The sequence below is a fragment of the Phaenicophaeus curvirostris genome, chromosome 1, assembly GCF_032191515.1.
Source record: "Phaenicophaeus curvirostris isolate KB17595 chromosome 1, BPBGC_Pcur_1.0, whole genome shotgun sequence".
NCBI lineage: Eukaryota > Metazoa > Chordata > Aves > Cuculiformes > Cuculidae > Phaenicophaeus > Phaenicophaeus curvirostris.
Window position 1 is genome coordinate 202,573,811 of NC_091392.1, and position 17,294 is coordinate 202,591,104.

At 42.1% G+C, this 17,294-nt stretch overlaps 1 protein-coding gene across 1 annotated transcript in view; it reads left to right on the forward strand.

Moving 5' to 3' along the window:
• The window catches only part of ARHGAP20 (Rho GTPase activating protein 20), a 69,531-nt gene extending 52,484 nt beyond the window's left edge, over positions 1–17,047 (forward strand). Inside the window, 8 exon segments of the mRNA XM_069883474.1 lie at positions 1,212–1,394; positions 7,145–7,323; positions 10,115–10,276; positions 11,668–11,777; positions 12,694–12,883; positions 13,365–13,476; positions 14,999–16,005; positions 16,007–17,047. Of these exon segments, the coding sequence (XP_069739575.1) occupies positions 1,212–1,394; positions 7,145–7,323; positions 10,115–10,276; positions 11,668–11,777; positions 12,694–12,883; positions 13,365–13,476; positions 14,999–16,005; positions 16,007–16,096 (2,033 nt within the window). The 3' untranslated portion in view covers positions 16,097–17,047.
• Positions 17,048–17,294: the final 247 nt, after the last annotated feature.

The window sequence follows — 17,294 nt, forward strand, 5'->3', positions numbered from 1 at the left end:
GCAATTCTAACCCCACTAAATCTTAAAATTCCTTCATAAAGCAGCTTCAGCTAGAAATGCTTTGCTGGAGTCAGACAACATTAATATTTATTAAATGTCTAACTTGTGCACCTTATAGACAGTGCAAACTCTTTTGTCTGTGAAACATGCCAGGCTTTGTCTTTCCAACTATTATGTGTAGCTTCTTCAGATAAAATCACAGCCTGATTTTTAATATGGAACCAGAGAATTCAGAAGTGGGAAAGACTTTTCTGATTGACTGACTCGCTGTCACTGCACATTCAGGTTACAATCTTTGAGAAAGAAGAATCTGATATTAAACTGATACTGTTCTTGATATTTATGCATAGGCTTATCAGACAAGACCAGCTTTAATCGTAGGTAGATATCAGAAACAGGGATTGACTGTGCTCCAGCTTTACAGTACCTATGACCTCAGATAACATCTCTTCCACTGTCAGCATTCAAGTCTAAGTGCAAGTTAACTAAAACCTCTTAACACTGTACCAACATTTGATATATTTCAACTGCCATGTCTTTAGACGTCTAATGTCCAAAAAATAGCTCTCTGGTGGCAGTTTTGAAAGCTCCTCCAGAAGTGAATTGCCTCTGTGTAGTCCCCAATGATGCTGGTTAATGCCAAGCACAGCTCATTTGCATTAGCCCTGTGATTAATGTTTCCTTCCCATTTCAGCCTCAGACAGGAACTGTAGTTGTGTCTTGTTTGACTCAGTGGATGGCTGTCACACCATGGAAAGGGACGGAAGATCACTTTCACACTGGATTTTTTGGGTTTGCCTGCTCAGCAAAAATTTGACAGATGACTGTTCCCGAAATTCCCTTCCTTGCCAGAATCATATAAGCAACCAGTACCTACACCTTCTGCATCACAAGTAAAGCAGTAGAAGGAATAAACACTGCATTCAGAAATAGGCACTTCCATCTTTTTCTGATTTTTTTTATGTGATGCAGCTGTAATAGGTCTTATTTTACTTTTATGTCTGTTTAACTACACTGAGCACAGTAACTCCATATCTACCACTGTATGATTTATGCCAGTGTAAATGTACAGAAACGCATCAGTTCTGAGATTACTGAGGGAGTAATTGCTGCAGGCCAGCATGCAAAATCTGCTTTTCCTCCAAGGCAGATGGACTTCTGCAAGTCTCCAGTCGATCCAACACAGATTATTGTGATTTCTCTTTGAACAGGACACGAATATCCCTTTGGAATTAAAATGAGCCACATTCGCGACGCGATGCCCCATGGATCAAAGCACTGTGCCTGCCCCAGGCAGCTTCAGGGGTCCTTCTTGACGGAACAGCTGCCCCAGGAGCTGCAGTGCCAGTTTGTGCTGAAGCCAAGCCGCCTGGCCATGTGCCAGCAGCTGAATGGTACGTCACCCCGCTCGCCCCAGCCTCATTCACCCACAAGCCGGCTACTTCTCTGGCTCTGCTATAGAAAGCAAACGTGCCGGGATGGTGGGGGGTGATGGGAAGCAAAGAGGAACACACAGATGTACGTTACAGCTGCACAAGGAGTTTTGCAGCGTAGCTCTCCCCAGTTTGAGTGTGCTGTTGTATATGTGTCATTTTTGGAAGTTATATTTTGACAAGCTGCCTGTCAAGTGTTTGTTCTAAAACCAGCAAAAGAAAGACACGGTCTCTCCCCCCTGCAATTTTTTTAGTCTGTTAGCGGAGCTTCTCTCTGCAGCCTTTGCTGTGCTCCGTAGCAAGGCAGAGTGTTTTCATAGTTTAGGAGTCTTGACTCCAGCACAGAGTTCCCACACACCTTTGGCAGAATCTTTTATCTGAACAAGGTACTTAGGACTTCACCTCTGCCCCACTGGGACCCTCATAGAATCGTAGAATAACCAGGTTGGAAGAGACCCACCGGATCATCGAGTCCAACCATTCCTATCAAACACTAAACCATGCCCCTTAGCACCTCACCCACCCGTGCCTTAAACACCTCCAGGGAAGGTGACTCAACCACCTCCCTGGGCAGCCTGTTCCAGTGCCCAATGACCCTTCCTGTGAAGAATTTTTTCCTAATGTCCAGCCTAAACCTCCCCTGGCAGAGCTTGAGGCCATTCCCTCCTGTCCTGTCCCCTGTCACTTGGGAGAAGAGGCCAGCTCCCTCTTCTCCACAACCTCCTTTCAGGTAGCTGTAGAGAGCAATGAGGTCTCCCCTCAGCCTCCTCTTCTCCAGGCTAAACAATCCCAGCTCTCTCAGCCGTTCCTCATAAGGCCTGTTCTCCAGCCCCCTCACCAGCTTTGTTGCTCTTCTCTGGACTCGCTCCAGAGCCTCAACATCCTTCTTGTGGTGAGGGGCCCATTGTGTCAATGACACAATGACTGCTGTCTGCTCATGAGTACAACAAACGAGGAGATCTTTACAGGATCGATGCATTAGACTAAAAACTCCGTAGGACAAGAATGCATTCCATGGTGTGTTTTTATTGTGCTTAACACACTGGCATACTCAGCTCAAGTCAAAACTCTGCCTTACTTCATCATGAATGACTATTTTAATAAAAACAAAAACAAAAATAAAAATAAAAATAAAAATAATGTAAGTACACTGCTGTCCTGTGCACTCCCCAATAGCTAAGTTCTCCTACAATATATGAATAGCATAAATTTGTGACGTGTTTAGAAATTAAATATAGTGAGACTATACCAGTGTCTGTTGCAAATTATTCCGGAAACTGATTGCATTTTATATGAATTAATTTCCTTTCCACACTCCTTCATCCCCCCTCTTCCTCAGTAATTTGTATCATATATTACTTCATGGCATATTTTAAGAATGAGGCAATCTAGCAAAGGGGTGTAATTAGGTTTACAGGCCTCACTTGGCAGCTGACGTTGACTGGCAAGAGAAAATAGAAATGCAAATCAGTCCTGTAAAGTTCTAATGCAGATGTGTTGTCAGCAGTGCTGTGTGAGGTGCAGGAGGGGAGGGGAGGTTGGCTTCAGCCCCAGCAAAAGCCTGGGGCAGCCCACAAGCCATGAACAGGGACTGGGCTAAGTGGGCGAAAGAGGCTTTTAGTCCATTCACCTTTGCTACTTTAATCAGACAAATGCTTTTAAAGTGATGTGTAGGTCTGGCTGCAAACCATGTTATCTTGCGTACAGCTCTGTTTGTTGTGTTGTCCCTGTCTCTTCCTCACCTATTTCACTTTTGGAAAATGGCAGAGGGTACTTGTGTGCAAGCCAAGGCTTGTCTTCAGATCAGTGAGCCAAAATCTGTGTTGTTTTTAGGTAACCACTAGGCACACCACCACATACAGGGCAAATTTGCAGGGAGTGGAGTTTGTAACCCCACATTTCAGTGCCCCACATGCTGTGCTCTCCTCCCTCCTACCACTTCCCCGCAGCCGTCCCTCCCAAAGGGGAGATGAACAGCCGTGCCAAGCTGAGACACGAGAGGACTTTCCTGCTTCTCATGAAGTGGTGGATATTCTAGAGGCTTATTGCATTGTGGCAGCAATTACCTGAACACTGAGATAATTCTGTTTATTCTCCCTTAAAATAAGATAAAATCAGAAAGTTGGAAACAGAGTTTGAGCAGTGTCTCCAATAAAGCTCTAAGCTGGTGTTTGTAGTGATCTCATTGTAACCCTAGTGAAGATGTGGCATGTACAGTTGGCAAGCTCAGAAACAAATATTTTTAACCAAGTGTTACCCTGGCAAAGATCAAGCATCTGTGTGGCCAAAGAGCTCCTGTGCCAGCCAGCCACCTCGTCCTCTTTCTCGTCCTACCTCTTTGCCATGATGGCCTTCCAGTACCTGGAAGGGGCCTACAAGAAAGCTGGGGAGGGACTTTTTACAAGGCCATGTAGTGACAGGACAAGGGGAAATGGCTTTAAACTGGAGGGGGGAAGATTTAGATTAGGTATTAGGAAGAAATTCTTCACAATGAGGGTGGTGAGGCACTGGCACAGGTTGCCCAGGGAAGCTGTGGCTGCCCCATCCCTGGAGGTGTTCAAGGCCAGGTTGGATGGGGCCTTGGGCAGCCTGGTCTGGTGGGAGGTGTCCTTGCCCATGGCAGCAGGGTTGGAACTGGATGATCTTTAAGGCTTCTTCCAACCAAACTGCTCTATGATACTATGATTCTATTTTATAACGTGCTCAGCAGCATGCCAGCTCCGTATGACACTGACACCACTCTGCTGGACACACTGTCCCTTCTGGAACCAGCAAGGGGTGGCTGCCCCATTGTACCAACATGCTCTGTGGTTAGGCCGTGTTGTAGGTGTTGACAGCCAGACATGACTGACGACTGGTTATCAGGTCAAATAAGCAGGGTGGACACCAGCTGTGGTGCTGTAGTTGCATCAGCTGTCCTGGAAGGATGGTTAAAAAAAGTACAGAAGAATTTACCGCGTGGAATAACTGCAGTGTTTCTGTTGCCTCTCCTGCAGCCTTTCAGCACATAATGGGAATGGCCACCTACCAGTTAAACATAGCCATTATGTAATGCTCGTGAACACACATCTAAGAGTATTGTAAATACTGATTCACTTAAAGTTTAATTTGAAAGATCCGGTTGCTATCAGTGGCTAGTCTGTAATCCAAATTATTGTTTAATTGTCTGTTCAAAGATAAAGCAAAATTTCAGCAAGTTGGTCTCGATACAGAAAGGAGGTCTTTGAAAAGTGTTTGACAGTTAGAGGTCTGATCAGAAAGGATGCTGTGTTCTTATTTAAGATCTAGGGTTTTATTTAGAAGATTCTGATTATTTTGCAAGAAGAGGAAATGCCACTTACATAGCTGGGACACTAGCTATGAATAGAAATTCCCTGCATGTAAAATATGAGCAGAATAGATGGCTGCTATGAGCTCTGAGCACAATCTGCAACCTAAGAAGTATTGCTTCTTTTTCTGATTCTGGTCTAGAATAAACCAGCAGAGCAAGCCTCTGATGTTTTTGTATGGAAGTACCTCTGCAGAGCAATAATTGCCATCTGCTTTGGCTGAGAGGAGGCTGGGCTTCTCCTAATGTTGTAACTTTGTACAGGTTCAAGAAAAGAAAATATACGTCCTCCCGTTCTCATCTGCTCTTTACCTTAAGACTTCTCACCACCCTTAGAAAAGAGATTATGAAAAGAATGAGTTTTCCCCATGCTCAGTGAGTGTTAGTTTTGTAAGTGATGTGGCATTTTGTTGCTGTACTTGGTATATTAAGGAGCACTGGTTATGATTTCCTTCCTATTCCAAGAGAGAGCTGCAGTTAGTGACAGTCACCCCTTGCTCACGCCATCGTTTTGGGCCGTGACTTTTAAGAGTGCAGCAAACAGTGAGACTAAGAAAACTTCCTGATTTTAAAACCCTTCTTTTCCACTTCTGCTATTCCTTGTTTTCCGCAATAGCATCTCTTCTTAATTTTTACTTCCACTGAGATCTGCAGGACTGCCAGAAATAAACACCAATATGTATTTGCTATTGTGTGAGTAGAACTCCAAGTGAAGCAAACCATGTTCACATGCTAATATCCAGCTCATCTGAAAGAAAAATTGCTGCTTTGAAAGTTATAGGCTAGTTATGTTCTCCCAAAACGTGATGTGTCAAGTAAAGCCTTAGACACTGCCAAGCTTATATTTCATGAAGCTTTGGACTGCTTAAAATGTATATCCTCATTATTTTTTCATTAAAAGAATTTTTCATCAGGCTTTCACATTCATATATTCACATTTGGAGTTAAACTGTAACTTCTCAGCCTGTAAGCCTCTAATGAAAAGACTTCCACCCATTCCCAAAGGGAGCATGATCTAGAATAGAATGACGTATAATGAAAATCACTATTTGGACAAGTGTAGTGAAGTATAGGAGAGAAAAATATGGTATTATACCAGAAACCTTCCTACTGCAAGTCTTGCTTCTACCCTCTGCCCTCCATAACAGCAGAAAGCAAAATCATAGAATCATAGAATAACCAGGTTGGAAGAGACCCACTGGATCATCAAGTGCAACCATTCCTATCAAACACTAAACCATGCCCCATAGCACCTCGTCCACCCGTGCCTTAAACACCTCCAGGGAAGGTGACTCAACCACCTCCCTGGGCAGCCTGTTCCAGTGTCCAATGACCCTTTCTGTGAAAAATTTTTTCCTAATGTCCAGACTAACCAACTAATAGAAAGGTGCACGGAGTGGGTAAGCTACTAAATCAAAATTGACTGGCTTGAAAACATCTAGAAAAGGAAAAATATGTCAAAGTAAGTGCATTCTGAGTAGCACTTTTGTCATCAACAGTCTCAACCAGTAGCCCATGCTGTTAAGAAGAACTTGCACTGGCTGATGCTGAGAAAGGTCACACGAAAAAACCTGTCATGACATTTTTTCTGTCCCAATACCAGTATTTCCTTCTCTATGCACTGCACATAAGAGCTTCAGTTAGTGTTGCTCTTTAGATATATCATGAAATACATCAAAATAAATAAAGACAAACGAAGTTTGTACTCCATCAGTACATTAGCAGCATGATGAAATGCCATCTGGAAGGTGTTGATTAAAATGCAGGCACCGTTACTGGGCCACGGTCATCAAATGCTTGGAGCGAGGGCACTGATGACACCCTTGCTTTGTGGAAAAGACAGCAAAAGTGGCAGCTTTTCCTGGTGTGAATACGTCTCACCCCATTAGTTGATTCTTTGGTGTTACTTGTGCAGGGCACAGCTCTTCTCCTGCATTGCCAGGGAAACTAGGATGTCTCTGGACAGCAGGCCAAGGTGAGGGCAGTGGTGTTTATTTTTTTTTTTTTCCAAAGAAGGCCTGTGGTCTTGCACCTGTAGGTGGGAAATGAGTTATTTAGTATTGTCCAGCTCTGTGTGAAGTCAGTGGGCTGAGGTTTACCGTCCTGCATGTAGCAGTAATTGCTGACACTGTGGTCCAGCAATGCAGTTCAGATCCTGGTGATCCTCTTAAGAGCAGGTAAGAGTGGGTAAGGCAGCACATTCTCCACACACACACACACAAACCCAGGTATGCTCATGGTAAATTAGGCTGAGGTGGATGCCAAGGAGTTGGTTGAGTTCATGACATTTTTTCGTTTGAAACCATAGCAACCACTGCGAAACAAATACTGGAATTAGAATTGAAATGCATTTCTTCTAATAAACACCTTTCTCTTTTCCCAGACTTAAGCCAGAAGTCATGTAAAAGGAAAAGATCTATCATAAACTGGGCTTTTTGGCGTGGCCCAGGCACTCACTTGGACAATGCACCCCTCTCCGCAACATCTGCTGCTCCAGGGAAGCTCTTTGGCCTCTTGCTAACAGCCATCTGTGAAGATGACAACCTGCCCAAACCCCTCTTGGTGAGTCCTAGGCTCAGGGCTGGCTCTTGCACTGGTGGCATTTCTTTCTGTAGTGAATGAGAACACGGGGATACTATGTAAATGGGATAGTGAAGTTATCCAAGCAGAAAAACCAGAAGGAAACCTCATTCGTGGTTCTCAGCAAGAACTTTGGTTTTTAACACCTGCTGTGGTCAGGCCTGGTTATTGCCAAACAGCTAGAGAAATGTATGTGATCATTCTTATGCTGTGAGCTGTTTCTTCTTTATAGTGTAACCGCACTACAAGCCCGATCCCCTAATCCTCACTTAAGCAGTGTAAATAAATGCCACATTCACATATACTTTTAAAACCACTCCCATCTGTGTAAAATCCCCAGCGCAACAGATGTGACATCTACTGCCCTGTATAGCTAACCCACGCTTGATACAAATGCTACCTGCCCTTAAGAAGACAGTTTCAGAGCCTTTCTCAGAGGCATCACAAAGCAGGCAAGCTCTCTGCGTCCTTGTTTTTAATCTGATAGCACCGCTGCAAAAATGGGTGGGAAGGTGGAGGCTGCAGAACCACCTCAGCCTCTTTTCAACCTGTTTCAATGGAGCGCTGGTGCTGTGAGTGATCTGAAAACCAGTCCAGGGATATGAAAGAGGCTGTCCTAAAGCCTAGTCCTAGGCATAATTAAAGCAGCTAAGTGTCATTTTGGGGCAGGACTGAGGACTGCCCTGTTGTTGATGCAGCAGCTGAAATGTTTACAGAGTGGGAGTGAGCCCCAGCGAATCAGGACCCTAATCCTAACACCATTGTAACCCCTGACATCAGTGGGATTACAACAGCATGCAGGAAGAGATGCTTTTTCTCCTAAGCTTGATGTGCTGCTTTATCACTGCCTGAGTAGTAAATCATACCAGGACTTTTTAGATCTTCTAATACTATGGATTTTTCATTTTCATTTGGGAAATAAGTGTGCATTTGTGTCCCTTAAATAAGCCCTCCAGAGATGATTCTGTAAGAACCTATAAATATTAGTAAATTTTTATCCGAAAAAAATCAAAGTTAGCAAGCACAGAATCACAGCTTGGTAGACTTTATCCTTTGAGTCTTGTACATTGCATTTAAGCCACAAAACGTATCTTACTTTTGATTTCACACAGCATCTCTGGAGAATGAAACACTACATCCGAGGGACTATGTGGGATTTACCTACAAGAAAAGGAAAATATCAGGCATGAATGCTGCAGACATATTTGATAACTCTGCTTTAGAGCTACAAACTTGCTTTCACTGCTAAAGGGATCTCTTTTACCCATTGTCACACTGAATTGTCTAGTGCCATTAGCTTCATTTGTGTAATTTTGTCTGGATTTACTGCTTGAAGACGGGATTCCCAGTTTTTCAAAATACATTTTTGAAGCCTGTGTTCTTGCACTAAGATCCTGTGCTTTGGGACTCAGCCTGTTTTGACAGCAGTGCTCTAAATCCCTGCAAAGAAAATGGAAATGCTGACACAAGTCCTGCTGCCATGAAGGTGCTACTCCAAAGTTTCTGCACTTACCTGAGTGCTTAGCTTTCTACTTTGCAAGAGTGAGAAAAAATGTTAAAGAAGAGAAGTAAAAAGAATAGTTTCCATTACACTTATTTGTGTTGCTGTGTGTCAGAAAGACCTTTCTTATGGCCCAGATTAGGAAAGTCACCGAACCTCACCGTTTAGTTACTAATGTTACAGTTTAATGATGACAGACTCTCCCCCAGTGTCCCTTTCCTTGCCATCTCTTTTCATCCTCAGACCACCATATACATGCATGTAATCCCAGCAATTGTCTGCATGTGTTTGCCTCTCGGAAGAGACAAACATGACAAATTCCATCTCATTTGGAGCAGGCCTGGGGAAAGGTGACCAGCGTGTTTAAAGATGATCCACAGGAGACTACAGAATTAAGCAGCTGGAAAATGTCATGTACGCATTACCTCAAGAGAGGTCTCTAATTTCAGCATTTCCTTTTCTGCTCATTTTCTTCTCTCATTTAGCAGAAGTAGTCAGGCCCTCCTGCTATTTTTAAAAGCTAGGAAAGAAACTGCTTGCTTTCCCTTTCCTTTTAAATATCTCATGTAGTGAGCTGCCTACCCATTTACTCCTCTGAAGCCTCATTGATTTCAGAGGTGTTGTGAAGTCAAGCTTTGACCCCCTCTGGATGAGCTCCCAGACAGGAGCACCTTTCCTTGGAGGTTGTCCCGCTAGCAGCCTGGCTTGTAGAGTGTGATACTACTCACAAGAAGCAAAAGGGGTAAAAATCTTATTCTGATTTGCTGCAGGAATGCAGATAGATATTAATAAAGCACTTGCCAGATTAGATAAAACTCATTTTTCTCAGATATCAGGCATGGGACAGAAGTCTTCATCTCTGGTCAATGATATTATTGAACACTCTGATGAGTAGTGAGGGTTTCATATCTTCCTGAAAAGTAGCTGAAGCCACTGTCAGATGCAGAGCTTCGGATTAGGCAAACTACTCTCACTTTTTCCATACCACAGTGTTTATACATCTAAATTACCTAGCCCAAACTTGTGCAGATCTTGAAACGTCATGCAGGAGGACAGTGCTCAGCAGTGGTAGTGCAGTATTTCTGATGGAGTGCTTTCCAAACTCAGTGCTCCAGACCATGGCTTGGATGGTGAGCCTTGACTTGGGTTTGATTTGTGAGCTTTTGCAGGACTTGGAGGTTTTCACCTGTGACATTTTAAACTACATTTTAATGGCACTAGACAATGAAATGTATTTCTGAGAAAGCCTCTCTGCCTTTTAATTTTCCTTAGGACATGCTTTCCCTCCTTTACCAAGAGGGCCCTTCCACTGAGGGTATTTTCAGACGTTCTGGAAGTGCAAAAACCTGCAAAGAACTCAAGGAGAAGCTTGATTCAGGTGCTGAAGTGGACCTAGCCTGTGAATCCATATTTGTGACAGCTTCTTTGTTTAAGGTATGTGAACAAGGTTCCTTTCCTGCTTTTGAGTGAAAGCAATGTGGATCCCAGGCACAAACAAGTAGGACTTTTTCACAAGAACAGGCCCAGAAAGGTATCTGGTGGTGATCTGAATTAAGATGAGTGGGCTGTCCCATTAAAGTAACAAGTATCTTCAAACAAGGTACCCCTGGATTAAGGTGGGGACAAAGACTAGCCAGCATGTTTTACTGCTAGCTTTCCTGTTTTTCAGTTACAATCCGAGACTTTCTTTCTCTGCTTAAAGTAAATGAAACACCAGGAAGGCAGGTTTGCAGACTTATTTCCTTTCTCATCAGTAATAGCTTACACTACAGATCCTTGTGATTATATAGTGTTGCCCAAAATATTTGGATTAATTTTCCCATGGATTAACTTTCCATGCAGACTTGTATGTTAACAACTATGTTGCTCGTGCAGAAAACATCCCAGGCTTTCAGTAAAATTTCAGCTACAAGGAGGATCAGCAAATTTCTTTTCACATTTTAATACAGTGCATCAGTGTATGTGTAGTTTTTGCTTAAAAGAAATCATAATCTGCATTTTCGAGTAAGCAATGCTTCAGTGGATTATTTTTATTGCAGAAAGCCATTCCTGTTGCTACCATGTGAGAAGTTTGCATGGGTGAAACACAATTATTTCCCTACTGGTGGGTTTAGGACATGCACCTAGGGCAGGGCAGCTGCACCATGGAAAGTGCTGGTGTGCAATACTCATCTTATAGTAACAGTTTCATTGAGGGATAATTGCTTAGTAGTTATCACAGTGAAGAGCATGTAGGCAGTTAATATCTAAGAAAAAATATGTTGTTTATGTGCACATAGCTTCTCTTATGCTAGCTTGTTTGTGAAGCTGGGATTCTCCTCCCCAGATTACAAGTTTGCCTGCCAGGGGCTAGGGTGTTAGGAAACAGGAATAGTGAGACTTATCCATGGCTTGTATAAATCCTCTGTTACCAAAAAGGATTGATTAGGAGAAGGAAAGTAGGGATGCTTTGGAGCGCCTATGGTCTGGTGGTTTTGGAGCTTATCAGCTGAGGAGAAGAAACAGAGACTGCAGATAAGATAGGCAGTGTCAAAATAACCGGTCCCACTGCAGATTTTTTTAGTTCATAAATAGCAGATGAAGCATCCAAATACCTCTATTTTGACAGGAAAGGATGAGGACAGGGCAGAAAAAATATTCGCTTTAAGCATAATCCAAATTACTTCTTTATCTCAAATGGTTTTGGTTGCTGTGTGGAACAAGATTCTTGTCAACCAGTGCTGTCCCACTGTTACATCCTCTTGTATCTGCATAGTTTATTCCTATTCCCTTCTGTGCTTCAGAACAGCTCTTCAAGTGTTTTCTTCTTCTTTTCTCTTGATAAGGATTTTCTTCGAAACATTCCAGGCAGCATTTTGTCATCCCAGCTCTGTGATAAGTGGGTCTCTGTGATGGATCAAGGAAATAATGAAGAGAAGATAAAAAGTATCCAAAGGTAGAGTTACTTATGTTGTCTATATTCTTTTTCTGTGATTTTATATCCCGGAATGCAGGATCCCAAACATCCAACTTAAAATTTGCAATTAATTTTTTGCAATAGATGATGAAAATATCTTTATATTTAAATTTACATATATATCTAAGTGATTGCCTGTATGGGAGAGTTTCCTAACTCTCTCTTGTCGTGCTTTTCTGCCTTTTGTGGATGCCAGTAAATAAATGAAATATCCTTTCATGAAAAATCATTTATAGTATTTATAAATGTGTCCAAACCTTGGGTTTCTGCGTGACACCAAACCCAAAATCATCCACAGGGAACTTTGGGGTCCTGGGTGAAAGGATAGCTGAAATCAATTGCTCATATTTTCCCCCTCATTCACCTTAAATTTTAGTGATCATTTTGAAGCCAAGATGGAATTATGAATGAAATAACAAAGCGTAGTGACAAGGGAAGCCTTGCAGATGATAAAAACCAAAAAGTGGACAGAGTTTATGTCATGGGAAACAGAGCTTTGTACACTAGCTGACCTCAGGCATGTATATATATATATGTGTGTATATATATAGACACAGCAGCTAGATGGCATGGAGACACAATTGAACTGTTTTGTTAACTTAATAATGAATTATCAGGCAACTTAGGTGTCACACATTGTACTGGGTTCATTCGTTTGACAGAATAATTTTAATTATGTTAGGATGTTTTCTGTCCTCCCAGGAAAGTATTTAAAGATGTGTCAGAGTGAGGGAAAGCAGTTGAGCAAGAACACTTACTTGATACACTCCTTGGTTTAATTGGTGGACTATGTTTCTCTGTTTGTGTATTTTCATTATGTTGACGTGTGTGTATCTCTGGAAGATGGTTTTGTCCAGTCAATAATTTGATGAATTACATTTGTGTGTGTTTTCAGGTTAATAGAGCAACTCCCCAGAGCCAATGTTGTTCTGTTACGTTACATCTTTGGAGTACTGCATGGTATCGAAATGCGATCCGAAGAGAACCAGATGAACGCATTTAATTTGGCTATCTGCATTGCACCTAGCCTGCTCTGGCCTCCTACTTCTTCCAGTCCTGATCTAGAAAGTGAATTTACAAAAAAGGTAAAAGGCACTGCAGTATAGTAAAAAACTAAACCAGTCGTCATCCTGTTCAACGAGGCTGTTGGTTACAAATGTGAAAACAGTCAGTACCTCTTCAGATCAGGACTTGTCCTCTTATCAGGACTCCAGAAATGTTCATCGATCCATTCACATAATCTGCCTGGAAGAAAGAGAGGGAGATAAAGCAATACTCAGTGTATTAGCAAAGTGCTTTTCATCAAAAAGATTTATGGGTGTGGTGGCCTTGGAACAAGATGGAGTAGAAATGGAAAACATAGATACAGGAATGTACACTGGGACATTTTAGCTGGACCTGACTGTTTTCCTCAGGCCCAGGAGATTGGGAGAGGAGTTCCTGGCTCTTGAGAGGCACATCATGGATGGGCAGTTTGTATCTGTTCCTCATTTGTTTGCTGAGCTTGCCCTGAGTGGAATAATGGAAATCATGACAAGACATTGCTCTCCCATTGCTTTCTTGCAGATTTCTAGTCTGGTACAGTTCCTCACTGAGAATTGCTGCAGGATTTTTGGAGATGAAATTACCTCTCTCTTTGGAGAAATACTGATGACATGCAAGAGAGAGAATGGCTCAGGTAATACAGGTGATATTTTGATCCTGTTAGACAGCTAATCTTAGCCAGGCAAAAGATCAAGCATATTCCATGGAAGAATGCTATTCCTTCTTCATGTTGTGTTCCCTGATACTGCTATTCTCTTTCCTTTGTCCAAGATATTGGTGATAATCACTTGTCCAACTTATCACAGACCTGGGCCATATCACAGAAAAGAATCACTTGCTCCTATTCTGAAGAATTCCCATAGTATCTCATCTGAAATACTGTGTTTAAAAGGAGGGGAAACAAAGAAAAAGAAGTAAAAAAATCTGGAGAAGTTTTCCTCTCAAATCTAGAATTTTTGCCCCAGCCTATGCTTTCCCAGGATATGGGGAAGTCATTGATCAACAGTGGTTATAATACAGCTGTCTCACCATTTTATTAGGGTTGAAAGCATCTTTTCTTTGTTATCAAAAGAGAGAGATCACCAGAGTTGCAATGGCCCTTGCCAATTTTGCTCCTAGCACAGAAAAATTGGGGAACTGGCGACTGAAAATGTCTTATAAAGTAGTTGGTAGAGCATTCCAGTATATCATTGAGGCTCGCTCTCTCTCCAGCCCTATAATACTGTTGATTTTGACTGGAGTTTTGGGTCACTCCTTAAAAAATTTCTAAAGCGGTGTTTCTATAAAATAAATTCTGCCACAGCTGGCCTATACTGAAAGCAGTAATGGCACTTGCTCAGGCCTGCCAAATGGACTCAATGTGGCACTCCCAACCTCCTCATGCTCTGCCTCCAGTGAATTTTATTGAAATTCAGTGAAATTTGTTCTTGTTCTCCAAGACTGGGAGCACGTGGGATCTGCTGCACTGAGATGTGCTGAGACTGAGAGCTCAGATCCACGATAGGTTATGGCAGCTGAACAAGTTTTCAGGCACGCACTGTGGCATCGTGACTGCCCATATGTGAACTCTGTCTGCTGCAAATGTGAGATAAGTCAGCTTAATGTAGCCCAGAGAAAAAGAGATTTAATGTAATTCCAATTATCACATATATGGAACAGGGTGCAGATGTACATCGCTCAGTGGAAGTGGTGTGACTAAACTGAGACTAGAACTTTCTTGATAGTGTTCCTCTTAAAAATATTGTATTGTGTAAATTGTTTTTTACAGCTGGATTATCTACTGCTGAAGTTCCTCACCTAAAAAAAAAACAAAAACCAAACCCACCTAACCCTTTAACTGATCAGTCCCCAGACCCACAGTTTTTCTTTTCTTTAGGAAACTGTCTGAGTAATATTCTCACATAAAGCCTTGCAAGAACATTGTAATAATAATAAAAATTATCAGAATACTGAGCTGCAACTTCACATTCACTTCAGTTTTTTCATTTCACAATTAGACAGCATTTTTTCCTGAAATTATTAACATTTATGCTTGAGGAATGTTTAAAGGGCTAATGCTCCTGAAAGGAAAGGATACTTGCCAAAAAAAATATACAGTTACTTGTCAGCAGGGTGGTTCAGGCACTGATGTGTTAACACTGGGTTTGTCCTTGCAGATGCTGCCTCCCTCCATCTGAATGATTCTTCCTACGACAGCCTGGAAAACGAGGCAAACGATGAAGCTGACTCTTCTTCCAGCGACTGGATCAAGAACCAAGATCAGGATAACCGAAGCAGGGAGTCTGTCTTCACTCTGAGCGATGGCGATTCGGAGCAGACAGAGGTGGATGAAATCCAAAGTAAACCCAAATCGAAACAGTTGACGATTTCTGTTGACATGCACCGTAAGTTTTCATCACAAGAGAACTCAGAGAATGCGTCTCTCTGCTCCAATGCGCTGGGCTTCTCTTCAGCAGCTACCTCAGGTGCTCTCAAAACCTTGAGGAGACACAGGCGCTCCTCAGAGCCTGCAATTGGCCTCCTTGCCCCCAGCTTCACCCGCATTGACAACGGTCATGAGAAGGCAACACGCAAAGCCAGCTGTGATGTTGTCCTGTCTCATGAAGATGAAGACTATCTTTGTCAGCTTCGGTCATTGCAGATGGAGGGGCAAAAGCTTATCAAACAGAGTTTGATTATAGGGATTAATGTTGGTAAAAGTGACAACACAAAACAAAACATTGAAAAGAAAGACTCGTCCCATTGCCTCCTCCCTCCGGCGCTAGAGGGATTAAATATTTGCTCAGGATTTAGCTCTTCAAGCCTGTCTTCTCCTGGGACATCTCCATCTATGTCATCGATGAGCTCTCTGGACAGTGCTTTCTCTCAGTTTTCAGACCAATCTGTGTTTACTCCAACTGAAACCTCCTCCCCTTTTGATAGCACTTTTCAGTCACTAAAGGAACACGAAGATACTGCCGCTGAAGCGGCTGATGACTGTTTGGTTACACCCACCAGGGTGCCACCTTCTCCACAACCTACCGATGCTTTGGCTGAGCGGGACTTGGTGGAGCCCACAAGCAGGCCGGCACCCCTGAAACCCACCGACACAGTCAAAAGCTATTTGGTTAAGCCTGACATTCAGCCATTACCTCTGAAAGTCACAGGAAGAGAAAGACTTCATGATCCAAGATCAAAGAGGAGGTCTAGAAGGGCATTACAGCTATCCAAAGTTTGAAGAGACTGACCAAAGCTTTCTTGCAGAAGAATCTTAACACTTAAAATAAACACCATCAAGAAAAATGCCTTTGGTGTTAATGTGTGTTCATTTTAAGTTTACTATCCAGGTTGTTCAAATTTAATTGAGCAGTCCCCAGATCCACAGGTTTTCTTTTTTTAGGAAACTAACATTCTCACATAAAGCTTTGCAAGAACATTGTGATAATAATAAAAATTGCTAAAAAGCAAGCAAACAGGAATCTCCTGAAAATCTGGAAAGGTCCATGGAGGTAACTAGGAGAAGCACCCTGTTCTCTGAGCCTGCCAGGGCAGCAGGGTGCGTGCTGGGCCTCTCCACTTCACCACTCATGTGTTGAGCCTTGCGGATGTGAGTCCCAGTCCTTTGTGGTTTTGATGTAGCGTGCAAAGTCAATATAGATTCCATAACTGTGGTATTATACTACTGTTCTGAAACTGATAGGTATTCCCTTCATTGTACTCCCAGGACTAAGTGTGTTGTTTTCTGTATGTTTATAAGGTGTGTTTGATAGGTGTAGTTCTTTCTGTCGCACTGCAAAAGAAAGAAAAGAATAAGCTCAAAAATTTGTGAAGAGAAACGCCGAAGCTTATAACTAACACCTCACAACTCTGTGTGCTTCATTTATTGTGCTTTGTTGGCTGTTCTGTTCGTGTTTAAGTTGTGAATAGTTTCTTAACGTTGCTGTAAATGGCATTATGTATTATTGCAAGCAGAACACATGTAATTTTATTATGCAGCATCTAAAACATCATATAATATATTAAAAGTAATGCATTATCTAAATGCTTTGAGTTTGTATAATATATCCTGATAAATTTTGCTATTATATATGTTCTGAAAAAAATGTGTATTTTTGTACTTGCAAAAACCTGCTGCTAATTTTACGAGTTCTGTTTTGTTGTTACAGCACTGGTATTGATGTGTATGCATTCAATGCTATATATTAAATATTATTTGTTATGTCATAAATTCAACTTATATTCTGTGTAAATTTTTTTTTAGGTGTGAGTTCTCCAAGCTATTGCTGAAGCAAAAGTCCCAGTGGTGCCACTGCAAATCTTGCATGAGGATGGACTGCAGCATTTTTCCTCCTCTTTGGGTGGCATCGTTCATACTGTATGTCATCGTCCTGTTAACTTTTGTGAATTTTAGAAATATTCAAACAAGAATTCCTACCCTTTTGCTCTTCAGCTAGAGAGATGAGGGTCTTTTCA